General features: G+C 40.7%; 1 protein-coding gene across 1 annotated transcript in view; it reads right to left on the bottom strand.

The window, feature by feature from the left end:
* The window catches only part of USP50 (ubiquitin specific peptidase 50), a 49,301-nt gene that overhangs the window by 19,370 nt on the left and 9,209 nt on the right, over positions 1 to 20,722 (bottom strand). Inside the window, exon 6 of the mRNA XM_011995759.1 lies at positions 13,674 to 13,806. Within this exon, the coding sequence (XP_011851149.1) occupies positions 13,674 to 13,806 (133 nt within the window). The remainder of the gene's footprint in view (positions 1 to 13,673; positions 13,807 to 20,722) is intronic.

Below are 20,722 nucleotides of genomic sequence, written 5' to 3'. Positions count from 1 at the left end.
GTAAAATACATGTGTGTGTGTGTGTGTGTGTGTGTATATATTTAAACACCTTTAGCAAAAACAAAATTAAGGAATAAGTCAGTTGATGTAACTTACTACATTAATAGATTAAAGGAGAGATTTCGGACTGTAGTTCTCTTGTCTGGTAAAACATACACATGCATACACATACACAAAAACAAATTTACGTGTTAAGTGTGTGTCAATGCATTCTACAGTATTGTTTCTAAAAACAAAGTATTTGATATAACCTCACTGCCCAGCAACAGAAGAAATGATAGATAGTTACAATGGATTAATAAAGGCAGTTAAAATGAGTGTACTAAAGCTAATGTATCAATCAAATTACAGAAATGTAAATTTTGACATCAAATCATAAAATATTGAGGGGGAGTAAAAGTATATTTTTGATTGCTATTAAAATGTTAAGTTGTTATCAGCTTAAAATAGCCTGTAATAAGTAAAAGATGTTTTATGTTATCTCCATGGTAACCACAAAGCAAAAACCTAAAAAGAAAGGATTCAAATCATACCACCACAGAAAACCATCAAATCACAAAGGAAGACAGCAAGAGAGGAAGAAACAAAGGCTCTAAAAAATAACCAGAAAACTAATTACAAAATGGCAGTAGCAAATATCAATTATTATCTTAAGTGTAAATGGATAAAAAAATAAACAAAAAAACATGCCGGATGCAGTGGCCCATGACTGTAATCCCAGCCCTTTGGGAGGCCAAAGCAGGTGGATCACGAGGTCAGGAAATCAAGACCAGACTGGTCAACATGGTGAAACACCGTCTCTACTAAAAATACAAAAATTAGCCAAGCGTGGTGGTGGGCACCTGTAATCCCAGCTACTCGGGAGGCTGAGGCAGGAGAATTGCTTAAACCTAGGAGGCAGAGGTTGCAGTGAGCCAAGATCACGCCACTGCACTCCAGCCTGGGTGACAGAGAAAGACTCTGACTCAAAAACAAACAAAAAACAGACCCAACAATATACTAGCTATGAGAGGCAGTAGGGATACATATAGACTGAAAGTGAAGAAATAGAAACAGATATTCTAGGTAAATGGAAACCAAAAGAGAGCTAGAGTGGTAGCTATAACTAGACAAAACAGACTAAGTCAAAAACTGTAAACTGAGACAAAGAAGGTCATTGTATAGTGATAAAATGGTCAATTCATCAGGAGGATCTAACTATTATAAATATATATGCATGCACCTAATGTTAGAGCACCTAAACATATAAAGCAATTACTAATATGAGGGGAGAGACTGAAATGTAGTAACAGTAGGGGACTTCAATACCCCACTTGCAGCAATGAACACATTATCTAGACAGAAAATACAGAAATATTGGACTTGAATTACACTCAGACTAAACAGATCTGGCATATACAGAACATTCCATCTAATAGCAACAGAATAAACATTATTCTCAAGCACATGCAGAACATTCTCCAGGATCATATGTTAGAGGTCATATAATAAGACTTTAAAAATGTAAGAGGAGGCCAGGCACGGTGGTTCATACCTGTAATCCCAGCACTTTGGGAGGCTAAGGCGGGTGGTTCACTTGAGGTCAGAAGTTAGAGACCAGCCTGGCCAACATGGTGAAACTCCATCTTTACTAAAAATACAAAAAATTAGCTAGGTGTGATGATGGATGCCTGTAATCCCAGCTACTCGGGAGGCTGAGGCAGGAGAATTGCTTGAACCTGGGAGGCAGAAGTTAAAGTTAGCAAAGATCGCACCATTGGACTCCAGCCTAGGCAACAAGAGCAAAACTCCATCTCAAAAAAAAAAAAAAAAAGTAAAAGGATTGAAATCATATTAGGTACCTTTTCCAATCACAATGGCATGAAACCAGAAATCAATAATGGGGAAATCATGGAAAATTCATAAATATGTGGAAATTAAACAGTTACTCCTGAATCACCAACGGGTCCAAAAATAAATCAAAAAGGAAATCATAAAATACCTTGACACACATGAAAATGGAGACACAACATACAAAAACTCATGATATGCAGCAAAAGCAGTTTTTTTGTTTGTTTTTTTTTTCTTTTGAGACCTAGTCTCACTGTCACCCAGGCTGGAGTACAGTGGCATGATCACGGCTCACTGCAGCCTCAACCTCCTGGGTTCAAGTAATCCTCCCATCTCATCCTCCCAAGTAGCTGCAACTACAGGCATGTGCCACTATGCCTGGGTAACTTTTTCAATTTTTGTAGAGACAGGGTTTCACCATGGCTGGTCTCTGGGCTCAAGCCTTGGCCCCCCAAAGTGCTGGGATTACTGACGTGAGTCATCACACCCAGCCAACAAAAGCAGTTCTAAGGGGGAAATTTATAGCAATAAACATCTATATCAGAAAAGAAGAAAGGCATCACATTACCTGACTTTAAAATACTCTATAAAACTATAGTAACCAAAACAGTATGGTATTGGTATAAAAACAAGACACATAGGCCAATGGAACAGAATAGAAAACCCAGAAATAAATACATGCATTTACAGCCAACTGATTTTTCAAAAGGTGCCAAGAACATACAGTGGGGAAAGGACACCTGCTTCAATAAATTGTACTGGAAAAACTGGTATCCATCTGCAGAAGAATAAAACCAGACCCCCATCTCTCACCACATTAAAACAAAAAAATCAACTCAAACTGGATTAATGACTTAAACATAAGACCTGAAACTATAAAACTACTAGAAGATAACACAGAGAAAATGTTTCAGGATATTGGTCTAAGCAAAGATTTTATGGCTAAGGCCTTAAAAGCACAGGCAACAAAACGAAAAATAGACAAATGGGACTATGTTAAACTAAAAAGCTTCTGCATAGCAAAGAAAACATTCAACAGAATGAAGAGACAACATGTAAAATGGGGAAAAAATACTTGCAAACTATTCATTTGATAAGGCACTAATATCCAGAATATACAAGGAATTCAAACAATTGAACAACAACAAAAAAACAAATAATCCCATTAAAAAGTGGGCAAAGGGCCAGGCGTGGTGGTTCACACTTGTAAGCCCAGCACTTTGGGAGGCAGAGGTGGGCGAACCACTTGAGGTCAGAAGTTCAAGACCAGCCTGGGCAGCATGTGAAATCTCATCTCTACTAAAAATGCAAAAAGTAGGCAGGCATGGTGGCACACCCCTGTAGTCCCAGCTACTCGGGAGGCTGAGGTGGGAGAATCACTTGAACCTGGGAAGCAGAGGCTGCAGTGAGCTGAGATCATGCCACTGCACTCCAGCGTGGGCAACAGAGCGAGACTCCATCTCAAAAAAATACAATACAATACAGTACAATACAACACAACACAACACAACACAAAAGTGCACAATGGACATGAATACACATTTCTCAAAAGATGACAAATAGCCAATAGCTATATGAAAAAATGTTCAACATCACTAATCGTCTAACAAATGCAAATCAAAACCACCCTGAAATATCATCTTACCTCAGTTAGAATGCAAAAAGATAAAAAATAACAAATGCTGGCAAGGATACAAAGAAAAGGGAACTCTTATATGCTGTTGGTGGGAATGTAAATTAGTACAACCGTTATGGAAAACCATCACGGAGATTCCTCAGAGAACTAAAAATAGAACTATTACATGATCCAGCAATCCACTATTGGGCATTTATCCGAGGGAAAGAAAATCATATCAAAGGGATACCTGCACCCCCATGTTTACTGCAGCACTATTCACGACAGCCAAGATACGAGCTGGTCATAGTATAGCTGCTTGTGCCTGTAATCCCAACATTTTTGGAAGGTCAAGACAGAAGGATAACTTGAGGCCAGTAATTGGAGACCAGCTTGGGCAACATAGTGCAATTCTGTCTCTACAAAAAAGAACTAAAAATTTAGTTGGGCATGGTGGTGCATACCTGTAGTCCTAGCTACTCGGGAAGCTGAGGTGGGAGGATCTCTTAAGCCCAGGAATTTGAGGTTGTAATGAGCCATGATTTTACCACTGCACTCTAGCTTTGGGTGACAGAGAGAGACCCTGTCTTTTTTTTTTTTTTTTTTTTTTTTGCGATAGGGTTTCCCTTTGTCTCCCAGACTGAAATGCAGTGGCATGATCTCGGCTCACTGCAGCCTCAACCTTTCTGGGCTCAAGTGATCCTCCCACCTCAGTCTCCTTAGGGGCTGGGACTACAGGCATGTGCCACAATACCCAGCTAATGTTTGTATTTTTTGTAGAGATGGGGTGTCACTGTGTTGCTCAGCCTGGTCTCAAACTCCTGGGCTCAAGTGATCTGCCTGCCTTGGCCCCACAAAGTGCTGGGATTACAGGTGTGAGCCACTGCGCCTGGCTGACTCTGTCTCTTCTCAGAAAAAAAAAAAAAAAAAAAAAAAAAAAGGAATATTCTTCATTCCTAAAAAGAATGAAATCTCATCATTTGCAGTACCATGGATGGAACTGAAGGTCATTATGTTAAGTGAAATAAGCCAGGCACAGAAAGACAAATGTTGCATGTTCTCACTCATATGTGAGGGCTAAAAAAAGTTTATCTCATGGAGGTAGAGATAGTTACCAGAGGCTGGAAAGGACTTGGGGAGGATAAAGAGAGAGGCTGGTTAATAGATACAAACATAGATAGAAGGAATAAGTTCTAGTGTTTGACAGCATAATAGTGACTATAGTTAATGATAACTGCATATTATTTGCGTATTTCAAAATAGCTAGAAGATTGGAAATACTTCCAACTCAAAGAAATGATAAAGGTTTGAGGTGATAGAAACCTTAAATACCCCAATCTGGTTCTTTTGTTTGTTTTAAGATGGAGTTTTGCTCTGTTGCCTAGGCTGGAGTGCAATGGCACTATCTCAGCTCACTGCAACTTCCAACTCCCTGGTGCAAGTGATTCTCCTGCCTCAGCCTCCCGAGCAGCTGGGACTACAGGTGCACACCACCAAGCTCGGCAAATTTTGGTATTTTTAGTAGAGACGGGGTTTCACCACGTTGGCCAAGCTAGTCTTGAACTCCTGACCTCAGGTGATCCATTAGCCTTGACCTCTCAAAGTGCTGGGATTACAGGTGTGAGCCACCGTGCCCAGCTAAAATACCCCAATTTGATCAGTATATATTGTATACATGTATGAAAATACCACATGTACCTTGTATGTACAATTATTATGTATTAATTTTAAAAACAATTTCAGAAAAAGAAGATCTCAACAATCTAACACTACATGTCAAGGCACTAGAGAAAGAACAACAGACGAAGGCCAAAATTAGCAGAAGGAGGGAAATAACAAAGGTCAAAGCAGAAATAAACAAGGACTAGAAAAACAACTACAAAATCAATGAAGCTAAGAGTTTTTTTTTTTTTTAAAAGATAAACAAAATTGACAAACTATTAGCTAGACTAAGAAAAAAAGACAACTCAAAATCAGAAATAAAGCCGAGTGCAATGGCTCATGCCTGTAATCCAGCACTTTGGGAAGCCGAGGCAGGTGGATCACTTGAGGTCAGGAGTTCAAGACCAGCCTAACCAACACAGTGAAACTCCATCCGTACTAAAAATAAAAACATTAGCTGGGCATAGTGGCACACACCTGTAGTTCTAGCTACTTGGGAGGCTGAGGCAGGAGAATCACTTGAATCCAGGAGGCAGAGATTGCAGTGAGCCGAGATCGTGCCACTGCACTCCAGCCTGGGCAATAGACCAAGATTCCGTCTCAAAAGACAGCAGAAACAAGAGGACACATTATAATTGATAACACAAATATAAAGGATCCTAAGAAACTACTATAAACAATTATACACCAACAAATTGGATAGCCTAGAAGAAATGCATAAACTGCTAGGTACATACAACCTACTAAAATTGAACTATGGAGAAATAGGAAATCTGAAAAGGCCAGGCGCGGTGGCTCATGCCTGTAATCCCAACACTCTGGAAGGCCAAATGGGCCCAGGAGTTTGAGACCAGCCTGGGCAATATAGTGAGACCCCATCTCTACAAAAGATACAAAAATTAGCCAGGCATGATGGCATGTGCCTATAGTCCCAGCTACTAGGAAAGCTGAGGTGGAAGGATCAGTTGAGCCCAGGAGAAGGTTGCAGAATAGATCAATAACAAGGAAATTGAATTAGTAATAAAGTCTCCCATCAGAGAAAAGCTCAGGATCAGACGATTTTACAGCTGAATTCTACCCAACATTTAAAAAAGAACTAGTATCAATCCTTCTCAAACCCTTCCAATAAATTGAACCAGAGAGAATACCTCTAAACTCATTTTATGAGGCCAATAATACCCTGATACTAAAGCCAGACAAGGACAGTACAAGAAAAGAAAATTACAAGGCAATAGCCCTGATGAACATAGATGCAAAAACCCTCAACAAAATACTAGCAGATCTAGTTCAACATCATATTTTTTATTTCATTTTATTTTTTGAGACAGAGTCTCACTCTGTCACCCAGGTGGAGTGCAATGGTGCAGACTTCCGCCTCCCGGGTTCAAGCAATTCTTCTGCCTCAGCCTCCTGAATAGCTGGGGCTACAGGTGTGTGCCACCATGCTAGGCTAATTTTATTGTATTTTTAGTAATGACAAGTTTTCACCATGTTGTCCAGGTTGTTCTCAAACTCCTAACCTCAAGTGATCTGCCTGCCTCCGCCTCCCAAAGTGCTGAGATTACAGGAGTGAGCCACCACATCCAGCCACTCACCACTTCTTTTCAGCACGGTACTGGAATTCCTAGCCAGCGCAATTAGGCAAGAGAAAGAAATGAAAGGCATGCCAATAGAAAAAGAAAAAGTGAAATTCTCTGTTTGCTGAGGACATGATCTTATATAGAGAAAACCCTAAAAACTCCACCAAAAAAAACTGTTAGAACTGAAATGAATTCAATAAAGTTTCAGGATACAGAATCAACATATAAAAATCAGTAGCACTTCTTTTTTTTTTTGGTGAAATGGGGTCTTGCTCTGTCACCCAGGCTGGAGTGCAGTGGCATAATCACAGCTCATTGCAGCTTCAACCTCCTGGGCTCAAGCGATCCTTCCACATCAGCCTCTGGAGTAGCAGGTGTGCACCACTATACTTGGCTATTTTTTAAAATTTTATGTAGAGACAGGGTCGCCCTATGTTGTCCAGGCTGGTCTTGAACTCCCAGACTCAAGCAATCCTCCCACCTCAGCCTCCCAAAGAACTGGGATTACAGGTATAAGACACTGTATCCAGCCACAGTGGCATTTCTATACATTAATGACAAACTATCCAAAAAAGAAACTAAGAAAATAATCCCATTTGCAATAGCAAAAACAACAAAAACTACTTAGGTGTAAATTTAACCAAGGAGGTGAAAGATACTGAAGACTCTACATATCCAAGAAAGAAACTGAAGAAAATACAAATAAATGAAAAGATATCCTGTATTCTTGGATTTGAAAAATTAACATTGCTAAAATGTCCATATTATGTAAAGCAATCTACAGATTCAATGCAATCCCTATGAAACTTCCAATGAAATTTTTTACAGAAATAGAAAAAAATCCTTAAATTTATATGAAATGACAAAAGACCCCCAAATTGCCAAAACAATCAGGCCAAAAGAACAAAGCTGGAGGCATCGCACTCCCTGATCTCAAAATATGTTGTTACATAAAGCTGTTATAATCAAAACTGCATGTTCTGGCATAAAAACCGACCTGTAGACCAGTGGAACAGGATGGAATGCTCAGAAATAAACCCAGGCATTTATGGTCAAATGATTTTCCACAAAGGTGCCAAGAACATAAAATAGGGAAAGGACAGTAAACAAATAGTGTCAGGAAAACTGGATATTCACAGGCAGAAGAATCAAAGTGGATCCTTATCTCATATCATAAACAAAAACCAGCTCAAAATGGATTAAAGACTTCAACATAAGACCTGAAACTATGAAACAACTAGAAGTAAACCTGGAGAAGCTCCACAACGCTGGCCGAGCAATGATTATTTTGAATGTGACCCTGAAAGCACAGGCAATAAAAGCAAAAATAGACAAAGGGAATTGCATCAAATGTGAAAGCTTCTGCACAGCAAAGGAAACAATTAACTAAGGGGAGAGAAAACACAAATAGGTGAAAATATTTGCAAACCATACATCTGATAAGCAGTTAATATCTAAAATATATAAGAACTCAACTCAGTAGCAAGAAAACAAATAACCTGATTTTAAAATGGACAAAGAACCAGAACAGATATTTCTCAAGACATACAAATGTCCAGTGGGTTCATGACAAAAATGTTCAACATCATTACGCATTAAGGAAAGAGAAATTAAAACCACAATGAGTGATGACCCCACACCTGTTAGAATGGCTATTATCACAAAGATGAAAGGTAACAAGTGCTGGCAAAGATGTGGAGATAAAGGAATCCTGTACTTTGCTGGTGGGAATGTAAATTAGTACTGTTATTATGGAAAATGGTATAAAGATTTGAAAAACTAAAACCAGGCCAGGTGTGGGAACACATGCGTGTAGTCTCAAATACTTGGGAGGCTGAAGTGGGAGGATCGCTTAAGCCTGGGAGTTCAAGGCTACAGTGAGCCATGATTGTGCCACTGTACTCCAGCCTGGGTGACAGAGCAAAACCCAGTCTTTAAAAACAACAACAAAAAACCCCTACTACCAGCAATCTGACTTCTGGATATACATCCAAAGGAATTGAAATCGATACGTTGAAGGGATATCTACACGCCCATGCTCATTGCAGTATTATTCACAAAAGCCAAGATATGGAATCAAACTAAGCATCTGTCAGTGGATAAATGAATAAAGAAAATGTGATATATTTGGAATACTATTCAGCCTTTAAAAAGGAAATTCTGCCATTTGCAACAGCATGGATGGAACTGGAGGACACTATGCTAAGTGAAACAAGCCAGGCACAGAAAGACAAATACTGCACGATTTCACTTACGTGTGGAATCTAAAAAAAATTGAACTCATCGAAGTAGAGAGTAGAGGTGGTTACCACAGGCTGGGGAGGGGAGTGAGGAATGAGGAGTTTTTGGTCAAAGGGTATAAAGTTTCAGTGAGGAGATCTGACACCTATTGCATGGCAGAGTGACTATCGTAAATAAAAGGTATCATGTATTTCAAAATAGCTGAGCAAATTTCAAATGCCTCACCACAAAAAATAAGTGAGGTGAGGAATATGTTAGCTTGATTTAATCACACCACATTGTGTGTGTGTGTGTGCACGCGTGTACATACATAATCTCTCAAAACATGACATTGTACCCCATTAATGTATAAAATTTTGATTTATCAATTAAAATATTAATAAATTAAAAAGCTAATGTATTGATGGATTAATATCATTAAAGATAATATTGAAGAGAAAAAGCATCTATAGAAGAATATGTTCAGTATGATACCAGATATAGAGAATATGCAAAACAGAGAATGCAAACATTTGCGGAAAAGAATGCATGGGAATAATATACACCGAATTCGGGTAATGGTTACATCAGGAAATGGAAGGGAGTGAGATCATTAAAGATACACAGGGGATTTTTATCTACAGTATTATATTATTATTTTATTTTAGGCAGAGTTTCCCTCTGTTGCTTAGGCTGGAGTGCAGCGGCACTATCTCAGCTTGCTGCAGCCTCAACCTCCCCGGCTCAAGTGATCCTCCCACCTCAGCCCCTTGAGTAGCTATGTACCACACAGGTATGTACCACCACGCTCAGCTAACTTTTTAATTTTTTTGTAGAGATGGGGTTTCACCATGTTGCCCAGGCTGGTCTCCAACTCTTGAGCTCAAGCAATGCTCCTGCCTCGGCCTCCCGAAGTGCTGGGACTACAGGCGTGAGCCACTGCTCCTGGTCTGTGTTTTATTTCTTTACCTAGGTGGCAAATAGCATGACTACTTATTCCGTTCAGACTTCTGTGCCTAAAGTATTTCATCATTTTAAAAAACACTCTTTCTAGAAACCAATGATTTGAGGAGGGTTGAAGGAGTTAGATATTGTTAGCATATGATTGCCATTTTCAAATATTTGAAGGAACACGTATAAGAAAAAAAAGGTATTTTGCTTTGCTAATGCATATGTACAAGCATTTGTTAACTGTAAGCCACATACATATTGCTATCACTGCTTCAGAGGACAGAATGAGGACAAATGGGAAGACTCTACAAGGAGGAAGGTAGATTTGGGCTCAGTATAGAGACATGCTTAACAATCAGAGGCAGCACAGCGTCAGAGATGAGAGCAAGACGGTTTGGAGCCAGCCTGCCTGGGTTCAGGTCTTGGCTCTGCTCTTTGTAGGCAGAATGATTTGGGGCAAATCATTTAACCTCTCTGTGCCTGTTTCCCATTCTGTAAAATGGGAATAATACAGAGTGCCTACCTCAAAGGCTAGAATAAGGATTAAATGCTTATTTGTAAAGTGCCTAGAACAGTGCCTGATACATAACAAATGCTATGTAAGTGTTCATAAAATAAATCTAACAAAGAATCTAGCAAATAAAGAGCTTGTCTCGCAAAGCAGTAAACTATTCAAGGGCTCATGCAAAGGCTGGATAAATCTCTTTTAAGGATGGCGCAGGGGAATCCTTCCCTTCTAGTCTAGAGATGTATGCTTCTTAAACTTCATTATGCACAGAAACCACACAGGGATATTAAAATGCAGATTCTAATTCAGTGAGCCTGAGATAGGGCCTGAGATTCTTTTTTTCTCTTTTTTCTGAGATGGAGTCTCTCTCTGTCATCCAGGCTGGAGTACAGTGGTGCAATCTCAGCTCAGTGCAACCTCCGCCTCCTGGGTTCAAGTGATTCTCCTGCCTCAGCCTCCCGAGTAGCTGGGAATACAGGCAGATGCCACCACACCTGGCTAATTTTTTTTTTTATTTTTTTATTTTTTTTTATTTTTAGTAGAGATGGGGTTTCACCATGTTGGCCAGGCTGGTCTCAATCTCCTGACCTCGTGATCCGCCCACCTCAGCCTCCCAAAGTGCTGGGATTACAGGTGTGAGCCACCATGCCTGGCCTGAGACTTTTTATTTCTAACAAGTGGTGCCAATGCTATGGTTCTCCTGAGGGCTACACTTTAAGTAGCAAAGCTCTAGATGGTTTTAGTCCTACTGTCATACATCACAATTTCAAAGATACTTAGTTTTTTATTTTATTTTATTTATTTATTTTTTTGAGACCAAGTCTCACTCGCTCAAGCTAGAGTGCAGTGGCCCAATCTCGCTCACTGCAACCTCTGCCTCCCAAGTTCAAGCAATTCTCCTGCCTCAGCCTCCCGAGTAGCTGGGATTACAGGCACCCGCCACCACACCCAGCTAATTTTTTTCCATTTTTAGTAGAGATGGGGTTTCACCATGTTTGCAAGACTGGTCTCAAACTCCTGACCTCAGGTGATCTGCCCACCTCAGCCTCCCAAAGTGCTGGGATTATAGATGTGAGCCACCATGCCCAGCCTCACAGATGCTTAGTTTTTATCTCTGATGAATCAATTTACAGCAAATTCTAAATATAGTTCTCTTTCAAAACCAACTTTTGGCCGCTTAATCAACCAATAATAGTTTGATTACTAAAATAACTAAGTTTTTGTTGTTGTTGTTGTTTTGTTTTTTGTTTTTTTAAGAGATGGGGTTTTGCCATGTTGCCAGGGCTGCTGGCTTGAATTCTGGGACTCAAGCGATCCTCCTACCTCAGCCTCTCAAAGTGCAGGGATTACAGGCGTGAGCCACTGTGCCTGGCCTAGGACTAAGAATTTATAGGAGGTTTGGGGTGATGTTTTATATAAACATATATATTTCCATAATGCACATACTTTTTTTTTTTTTTTTAAAGAGATGGAGTCTTGCCCTGTCACCCAGGCTGGAGTGCAGAGGAGCAATCATAGCTCACCATAGACTCTAACTCCTGTCCCCAAACAATCCTTCCACCTCAGCCACCATAATTGCTGGAATTATTAATACAAGAGGCAGCCACTGAGCCCAGCAATAATTACAATTTTTATATTAAATTCAGACTTTTGTCATTTGGATTTTCTTAAAGCAGAAACATCTATATGAGAAACAAAAATAGTAAAGTATAAGGGAGGCAGTTCCTGCACTGTTTGGGAATCTACATCAGAGTCTGCATTTGATATAACAGAGAAGAGAATGCCACTCTAGATTCCCAAGCAAGGAAGTGAGAGAAGAAAAACCATGTTTGGGAGCAGGATAAATTGGAAAGGAGAATATCGAGGCTCGAAGTGAACACACAAAATACTGAGCTGATAATTTTGTTAAAGTGTGGAGGTACGGTTCTGAGAGCTGCTAATGAGCAAGACCAGTGGGATTCACATTTTCGAAGACACTAATTCAACAATAAGCTGAAGAGGCAAATGAGACTTCGGTGGACTCTGGTGAATCATACTGGGCTCCAGCAGGCGTCTCAACCATTTGATGTAGACACAACTGGGCCTCCAGGTACAATTTGAAATATGAGTATGTTCTGAGACAGATCTTTAACACCGTGATCCAGAACAGAAACCCAGAGAGGCTTGCTACTTGGGGTTGGTTGATGTGAATTCCGGTGATTTGGTCTAAATTATACTCCATGCTTTCTTTCCTTCAGGAAATCTTCATTGATCATAGTTGACTTAGAACCATGGGGACCCCAGAGTTTTTCTAGGCCTGGCTGTATACAGGCATTGAATCTTGTGGCTAGTATGTACCCACTGTTTTGCAGCTTTGGCCACAAAGTGGTTCATGGTTATTCAACATAAAGCTATCAAAGGCTGGGCCTGGTGGCTGATGCTTGTAATCCCAGCACTTTAAGGGGCCAGGGTGGGAGGGTCCCTTGAGCCCAGGAGGTCAAGACCAGCATGGGCAGCATAGTGAGACCTCATCTCTACTTTAAAAGAAAAAAAATGCCTGTATTTTCATGCGTGTAGTCTCGGCTGCTTGTAAATGCACATGCCTGTAGTCTCAGCTACTCGGGGAGGATCACTGAGTTGGAGGCTGCAGTGAGCTGTGATTTAGCCACCGACGGCACTCCAGCCTGGGCAACAGAGTAAGGCCCTGTCTCAAAAGCAATGTTAAGCTACTGGAACCAACTTCTCCTGCTGCCTCTAGGAGCACAATTTGCAAGTATCCTTAGATCTTAGATCTAAAATAGCCACTGAGTGGAGAGAAAATAAAGAGGCAGTGAACGGTATATTTTATTTCTTTGTTCCTCTACTTGTCTAGGTCAAAGTGGAGAGTTTCCTGGTCTATATATTTTTAAAGTAGGGCATAAAAGAAGTCAGGGAGAGACAGGAGAAATAGGGATTCTAGCAGATAATTCTAGAGTTTTCTTTACAATTGGGTTACTTTTTTTTGAGACGGAGTTTTGCTCTGTTGCCTAGGCTGGAGTGCAGCAGAGCGATCTTGGCTCACTACAAGCTCCGCCTCCCGGGTTCACACCATTCTTCTGCCTCAGCCTCCCGAGTAGCTGGGACTACTGGTGCCCACCACCACGCCCAGCTAATTTTTTTTTTTTTGTATTTTTAGTAGAGATGAGGTCTCACTGTGTTAGCCAGGATGGTCTAGATCTCCTGACCTCGTGATCCGCCTGCTTCAGCCTCCCAAAGTGCTGGGATTACAGGCGTGAGCCACCGTGCCCGGCCAAAATTGGGTTACTTTTACCAGTTTGTTTTTACTCACCACCACTGCACAGAGATTGTATTTAGGATATTTCCGGAAAATTGGGCAAATATAAGGAGTGAGGTCCAAATTAGTGAGTGGGTAATGAATATCCGTTCTCAGCTTCCTTTTCGTTGTACCCTGAATGTCAAACCTGCAGGGATAATGTGTAAAATACAAAGTAAGCTTGTGAACCACTCATTTGTCTACATGACAAATTCCAAGCACCTTAAAAGTAATTTCTTGGCTGGGCACAGTGGCTCATGCCTGTAATCCCACAATGTTGGGAGGCCAAGGCGGGCATACCCCTTGAGCCTAGGAGTTTGAGACCAGCCTGAGTAACAAGGCAAAACCCTGTCTCTACATAGTATACTCACCTGTAGTCCCAGCTACTCAGGAGGCTAAAGTAGGAGGATGACTTAAGCCCAGGAGTTAAAAGCTGCAGTGAGCTGAGATCGCATCACTGCACTCCAGCCTGGGAGACAGAGCGAGACTCCATCTCAAAAAAAAAAAAAAAAAAGTAATTTCTTGGAAAGATTATTTGGTACAGACTTATAAATTACCTTTCTCTTATCTATTTAAATACCACATCCACAAGCCTCACCAAAATGAGACTGGAATTTGAATCAGGGAGTGAGATAGTAAAGATTCAAGCTAAACTCGAATCTAGTAGGGCAAAAAGGGATAACCAAGGCTCTCAGCATTGGGGGAAGTGGAAACCACATTGATAATTCCTGAGGCTTTTGCTCCAACTGAACCTGTTTATTCTAACCAAGCTGGCTCAGCTTTTCCTTATCTTGATTTCGGCACAGGTAGTCTTGGCAATGTCGTTTTCAAGCTCTGAGGTTTTTTTTTTAAACGTTTTAATATAATGTTTTAATAAGAACATTTTGTGAAAATCTTTCACATTCTGTATTGTTACATAGATCCTAAGTTTGTAAATCTAGGCTCACATCAGTTACTCAGAAGCTTTAAAAAAAAAAATTATGTTCATTTTGGAAAAATGGCTGATGTAGGTCTGAGGCTGGGAAATTACTGAGACCGAGAGATTCTTGTGCCAGAAAGCAAAATACCCTGTTTTCAAAAAACTAAGGGAATGCCATGTGATCCAGCAATTCTATACCTGGGTATCATCCCAAGAGAAATGAAGACTTAGGCCCACATAACAAGCTATCTGCTAGTGTTTGTAGAAGCTGTATTCCTAACTACTGAAAACTGTAAACAACCCAAACGTCCATCAACTGGTGGAGACGTGCAACTGTGGTACACTCACAAAAAGGAATAGCACACAGCAGTAAAAAAGGGACCACTAATGCATGCAACAACACATATTTCAAAAGAATCATGCTAAGTGAAAGAAAAACTAAAAGCTACATACAGTATGACATAGCACATTCTGAAAAACACAAAATTATAAGGTTGGGAATCAGATGAGCAATTTCTATAGGCTTAGGGTCGGGAAGGAGAGTGATTAGTTAGGAGCATGAGAGAACTTTTTGAGGTGATGGAAATGGTTTATATGTTGGTTGTAATGGCGACATGACTGCATGCATTTGTCAGAATTCACAGAACTGTGCACTAAAAATGATACATTTTTTTGTAAGCATACCCTAATAAACTCATGGGACCCCAGAGGCTAACTTGAAGGGGCTCCCACTGGCCAATTTTGAACAGTTTGAACACCGAAAGCAATGATGAGAGACGTCTAGTTTTCAGTTCTACACATAAGGACACTTGGAAGTCACCGTTCTGTCCTAACAAGTTAAAAGCTAAACAAAACTTTTGGTTATTTTCCTTCAGGAAGGAAAGAAGTAACCGAAAGGAAAATAAACAGCTCTTCGTAGAGCTGAAAGAGCGGTGAGGTCACAGGACAAACCACTGCCCCCAAAATTGGAAACACAGACCAGCAAACACAGAGAATCACAAACTTACCAGAGCCAACACTGCCGAGCAGAAACCTCTGAGGGAACAGGTCTGCGTAGGAAAACCTGGACTGTAATTGACTAATTTGCTAGAGGCTCAGTGAAGAGTCTGAGAGTTAAAAACTCCAAAGAATCCAGTCACGGGGGGCCCCTACTTCGTGAGTTTTCCCTCCAGGAGCCCAACCACACTCGCACGGTAAGTATTAGAGACAACTCTCCTCATGCTTCTGGCAGGAGGAAGAAGGGAAAGGAACCATTCTGGAATACACTGGCGCACCCGGCTCTTCACGCCTGCCCACAGGAGAAACTGATCAACCAGAGCCTAACCTGCTGGGGTTTTATCAGAGCTTAACTGACCTGGGGGGAGGAAAACACCTAACTCCAGCCCACGCATAACCATCCTGTTCCACCGAAGCAGGTGTGAAGGGACTGAGGAGCACTTGTGAAGTTCGTAGTCTGGAGGCTTAAGTTCATTAAAAGACCGAGACCCACTCATAGGATTATACAGCGCTTCCTCTGCCCCTCCGCCTTACCACCACATCATCAAGGTCTGTTTACGTCAGTTTCTCTTACCCAGTTCATCATATTTGGCTATCAGGAAAAAATTACAAGGCATACTAAAAGGCGAAAAACACAGTTTGAAGAGACAGTTAAGTATCAGAACCAGATAGGGCAGGGGTGTGGGAATTACCAGACTGAGAATTTAAAACTGATGAACACACTAAGGGTTCTAATGAATAAAGTAGACAGCATGCAAGAACAGATGGTCAATGTAAGCAGAGACCTGGAAATCCTAAGAATGAACTGAAAGAAATGCTAGAGGTATCCTTGTTAGTATAGTGGTTAGTTTTTGTTTTTTTAACTGCTAGAGGAAAAAAACACTAACACGTGAAGAAAGCCTCTGATGGGCTTATTAGTAGACTGCACACAGCTGAAGAAAGAATCTCTGAGCTTGAGGAACCTCAGTAGAAATCTTTAAAACTGAAAAGAAGAAAGAAAAAGACTGGCTGGGGCGGTGGCTCACGCCTGTATCCCAGCACTTTGGGAGGCCAAGGCGGAAGAATCGCCTGAGCCCAGGAGTTCCAGACCAGCCTGGGCAACAAAGTAAGAGCCCCTGCCCCCGTCCCTGGATCTCTACTAAAAAAAAAAAAAAAAAGAAAGAAAGAAAATAGACTTAAAAAAAAAAGCACAACAATATCCAAGGACTGTGGGACAACTACGAAGATGTAACATCTGTATAATGGAAATACCAAAAGGAAAAGAAAGAGAAAAGAACAGAAAAAATATTTGAAACAGTAATGACTGAGAATTTTCCCAGATTAATGCCATACACCAAACCAAAGATTCAGGAAGCTCAGAGAACACCAAGAAAGATAAATACCAGAAAAATGACACCTAGGCATTTCGTTTTCAAACTGCAGAATATCGAAGATAAGGAAAAAAATCCCAAAAGAAGCCAGATTGGGGGCAGAAAGCACACCTATAGAGGAGCAGACATAAGAATTACATCTAACTTCTCAGAAACCATGCAAACAAGAAGAAAGTGGAATAAAATACTGAAAGTGTTAAAAGGGAGGAAAACCACCAACCTAGAATTCTGTACCCTGTAACATTAACCTTCAAATGTGAAGGGAAATAAAGACGTCATTGGACAAAGAAACATTAAGGGAATTTTTTGCCAGTAGACCTGCCTTGCAAGAAATGTTAAAAGAGGCTGGGCACGGTGGCTCATGCCTGTAATCACAGCTACTCTGGGAAGCCAAGGCGGGTGGATCACTTGAGGTAGGGAGTTCAAAACCACCTGGCAACATGGTGAAACCCTGTCTCTAACAAAAATACAAAATTAGCCTGGCATGGTGGTGCAGGTCTGTAATCTCAGCTACTCGGGAGGCTGAGGCAGGAGAATCGCTTGAACCCGTGAGGCAGAGGTTGCAGTGAGCCGAGATCATGCCACTGCCTTCCAGGCTGGGCAACAAAGTAAGACTCCATCTCAAAAAAAAAAAAAATGTTAAAAGAAATCCTTTACAGAGAAGGAAAATGATATAGGTCAAACACTTGGATCGACATAAAGAAAGAGCACTGAAGAAGGAATAAGTGAGGGTAAAATAAAAACTTTTTTCTTATTATTAATTGATCTAACATAACAGTTTATTCAAAACAATAGAGACAATATATTCAATTATGTATGCTTATGTATATATCATATATATTCTTGTGTATCTTTATATATAAGTGAAATGAATGACAGCAGTGATACAAGGAAAGCAGTATGGTGTTATTTGAAAGTGGACATGGATTAGTTGTAAATGTATATTGCAAACTCTTTTTTTTTGAGACGGAGTCTCGCTCTGTCGCCCAGGCTGGAGTGCAGTGGCCGGATCTCAGCTCACTGCAAGCTCCGCCTCCCGGGTTCACGCCATTCTCCTGCCTCAGCCTCCCGAGTAGCTGGGACTACAGGCGCCCGCCACCTCGCCCGGCTAGTTTTTTTGTATTTTTTAGTAGAGATGGGGTTTCACTGTGTTAGCCAGGATGGTCTCGATCTCCTGACCTCGTGATCCACCTGTCTCGGCCTCCCAAAGTGCTGGGATTACAGGCTTGAGCCACCGCGCCCGGCCGTATATTGCAAACTCTAAGGCAACCACTAAAAAATGTTTTAAAAAGTATAGCTTATATGGTAATAAAGGAGAGAAAATGGAGTCATATAAGATGCTCAATTAAAACCACAAAAAGCAGGAAAAGAGTGGTAGATAAAAACAGGAACACAAAGAACAAGGGCAACAAATAGAAGGCAGTAACAAGTACAACAGATATTTAACCCAACAGCATCAACGATCACTTTGAATGTCAATGGTCTATATACATTAATTAAAACACAGATTGTCACAGTGAATCAAAAACAAAATTCAACTATATACTGTGTACAAGAAACATACTTGAAATATAAAGACACATAGAGACTAAAGTAAACAGATGGAGGAAAACAAACCATCCTACCACTAAGAAAGTGGGAGTAGCTATATTAACTTCAGACAGAGCAGTCTTCAAAAAAAAGAAAGTGATTGAGGATAAAAAGGGCCATATATAATGATAAAGGGATCCATTTTTCAAGAAGACATAGAAATTCTTAACATATATGCACTTAACAACAAAGGGTCAAAATACATGAGGAAAAACTGGCTGGGCACCATGGCTCATGTCTGTAATCCCAGCACGTTGGGAGGCCGAGGTGGGCGGGCCACTTGAGGTCAGGAGTTTGAGCCCAGCCTGGCCAACATGGCTAAATCCTGTCTCTACTAAAAATACAAAAACTAGGCAGATGTGGTGGCACGCACCTGTAATCCCAGCTACTCGGGAGGCTGGGACATGAGAATTGCTTAAACCCAGGAGGCAGAGTTTGCAGTGAGCTGAGACTGCACCACTGCACTCCAGCCTGGGCAACAGAGCGAAACTCTGTCTCACAAACACACACACACGCGCGCGCACACACACACACACACACAAAGGAAAAGCTGATAGAACTGCAAGGAGAAATAGATAAATCCACTTTTATAGTTGGAGATATTAACACACCTCTGTCAGAAATGGACAGATCCAGGCCGGGCGCGGTGGCTCATGCCTGTAATCCCAGCACTTTGGAAGGCCAAGGCGGGCGGATCACAAGGTCAGGAGATTGAGACCATCCTAGCTACGCGGGGAATCCCTGTCTCTACTAAAAATACAAAAAATAAGCCGGACGAGGTGGCGGGCACCTGTAGTTCCAGCTACTCGGGAGGCTGAGGCAGGAGAATGGTGTGAACCCGGGAGGCGGAGCTTGCAGTGAGCCGAGACCGTGTCACTGCACTCCAGCCTGGGTGACACAGCGAGACTCCATCTCAAAAAAAAAAGTTTAAATAAAAAAAATCACAATACCATTCACATTAGCACCCTGAAAAATGAAATACTTAGTTATAAAATTAACAAAATATGTACAAGACCTATAGAAGGAAAACTAGAAAATTCTCATGAAAGAAATCCGAGAAGAACCTAAATAAACAGAGAGATATATTCTATATTCATGGATAAGAAGCTTCAATATTGTCAAGATGTCAGTTCTTCCCAATTTGATCTGTAAATATAATGTAATCCCAATCAAAATCCCAGTAACTTATTTTGTGGATATTGACAAAATGATTCTAAAGTTTATGGGATGAGGTAAAAGATCCAGAGTAGCCAAAACTATACTGAAGGAAAACATAATTGGACTAACATTACCAAACTTCAAAACGTATTTTAAAACCAGAATAATCAAGACAGTGTGGTATTGCTGGAAAAAAAAAAAAAAATTAGAAAAAGAATGGTATAGACAAGAGAGCTGAGAAATGGACCCACAAAGATATGATCAACTGATCATTGACAAAGGAACAAAGGTAATACAATGGAGAAAAGATAACCTTTTTCAACAAATGGTGCTGGGACAACTGGATATCTACATGAAAAAAAAAAAAAAAAGAAGAAGAATCCATACACAAACCTTACACCCTTCACAAAAATTAACTCAAAATGGATCACAGACCAAAACGTAAAACAGAAAGCTACAAAACTCCTGGAAGATAACACTGGAGAAGATCTAGATAATCTTGTGTTTGGCAATGACTTTTTAGCTACAACACCAAAGGCCTCCTTTACAAAAGAATTGATAAGCTGGACTCCATTAAAGTCAAAATTTTCTGCTCTACAAAACTGTCAAGACAATAAAAAACAAGCCATGGACTAAAAAAACCAAAACAACAACAACAACAACAACAACAAAACACATCTGGTAAAGAACTGCTATTGAAAATATACAAGAAATTTGGCTAGGCACAGTGGCTCATGCCTATAATCCAAGCACTTTGGGAGACTGAAGCGGGCAGATCATTCAGATCACCTGAGCTCAGGAGTTCGAGACCTGCCTGAGCAACATGGTGAAAACCTGTCTCTACCAAAAAAAGTAAGAATTAGCCAGACATGCTGGCAGGTGCCTGTAGTCCCAGCTACTCTGGAGGCTGAGGCAGGAGAATGGCTTGAACCAGAGAAGCGGAGACTGCAAAAACTGAGATTGCACCACTGCACTCCAGTCTGTGTGACAAAGCGAGATACTGAAAAAAAGAAGGGAGGTGTTGTCTTTTC

The sequence above is a fragment of the Mandrillus leucophaeus genome, unplaced genomic scaffold, assembly GCF_000951045.1.
Source record: "Mandrillus leucophaeus isolate KB7577 unplaced genomic scaffold, Mleu.le_1.0 Scaffold497, whole genome shotgun sequence".
NCBI lineage: Eukaryota > Metazoa > Chordata > Mammalia > Primates > Cercopithecidae > Mandrillus > Mandrillus leucophaeus.
The sequence above is the reverse complement of the archived record's forward strand: the minus strand, read 5'-3'. Positions and strand labels throughout refer to the sequence as shown.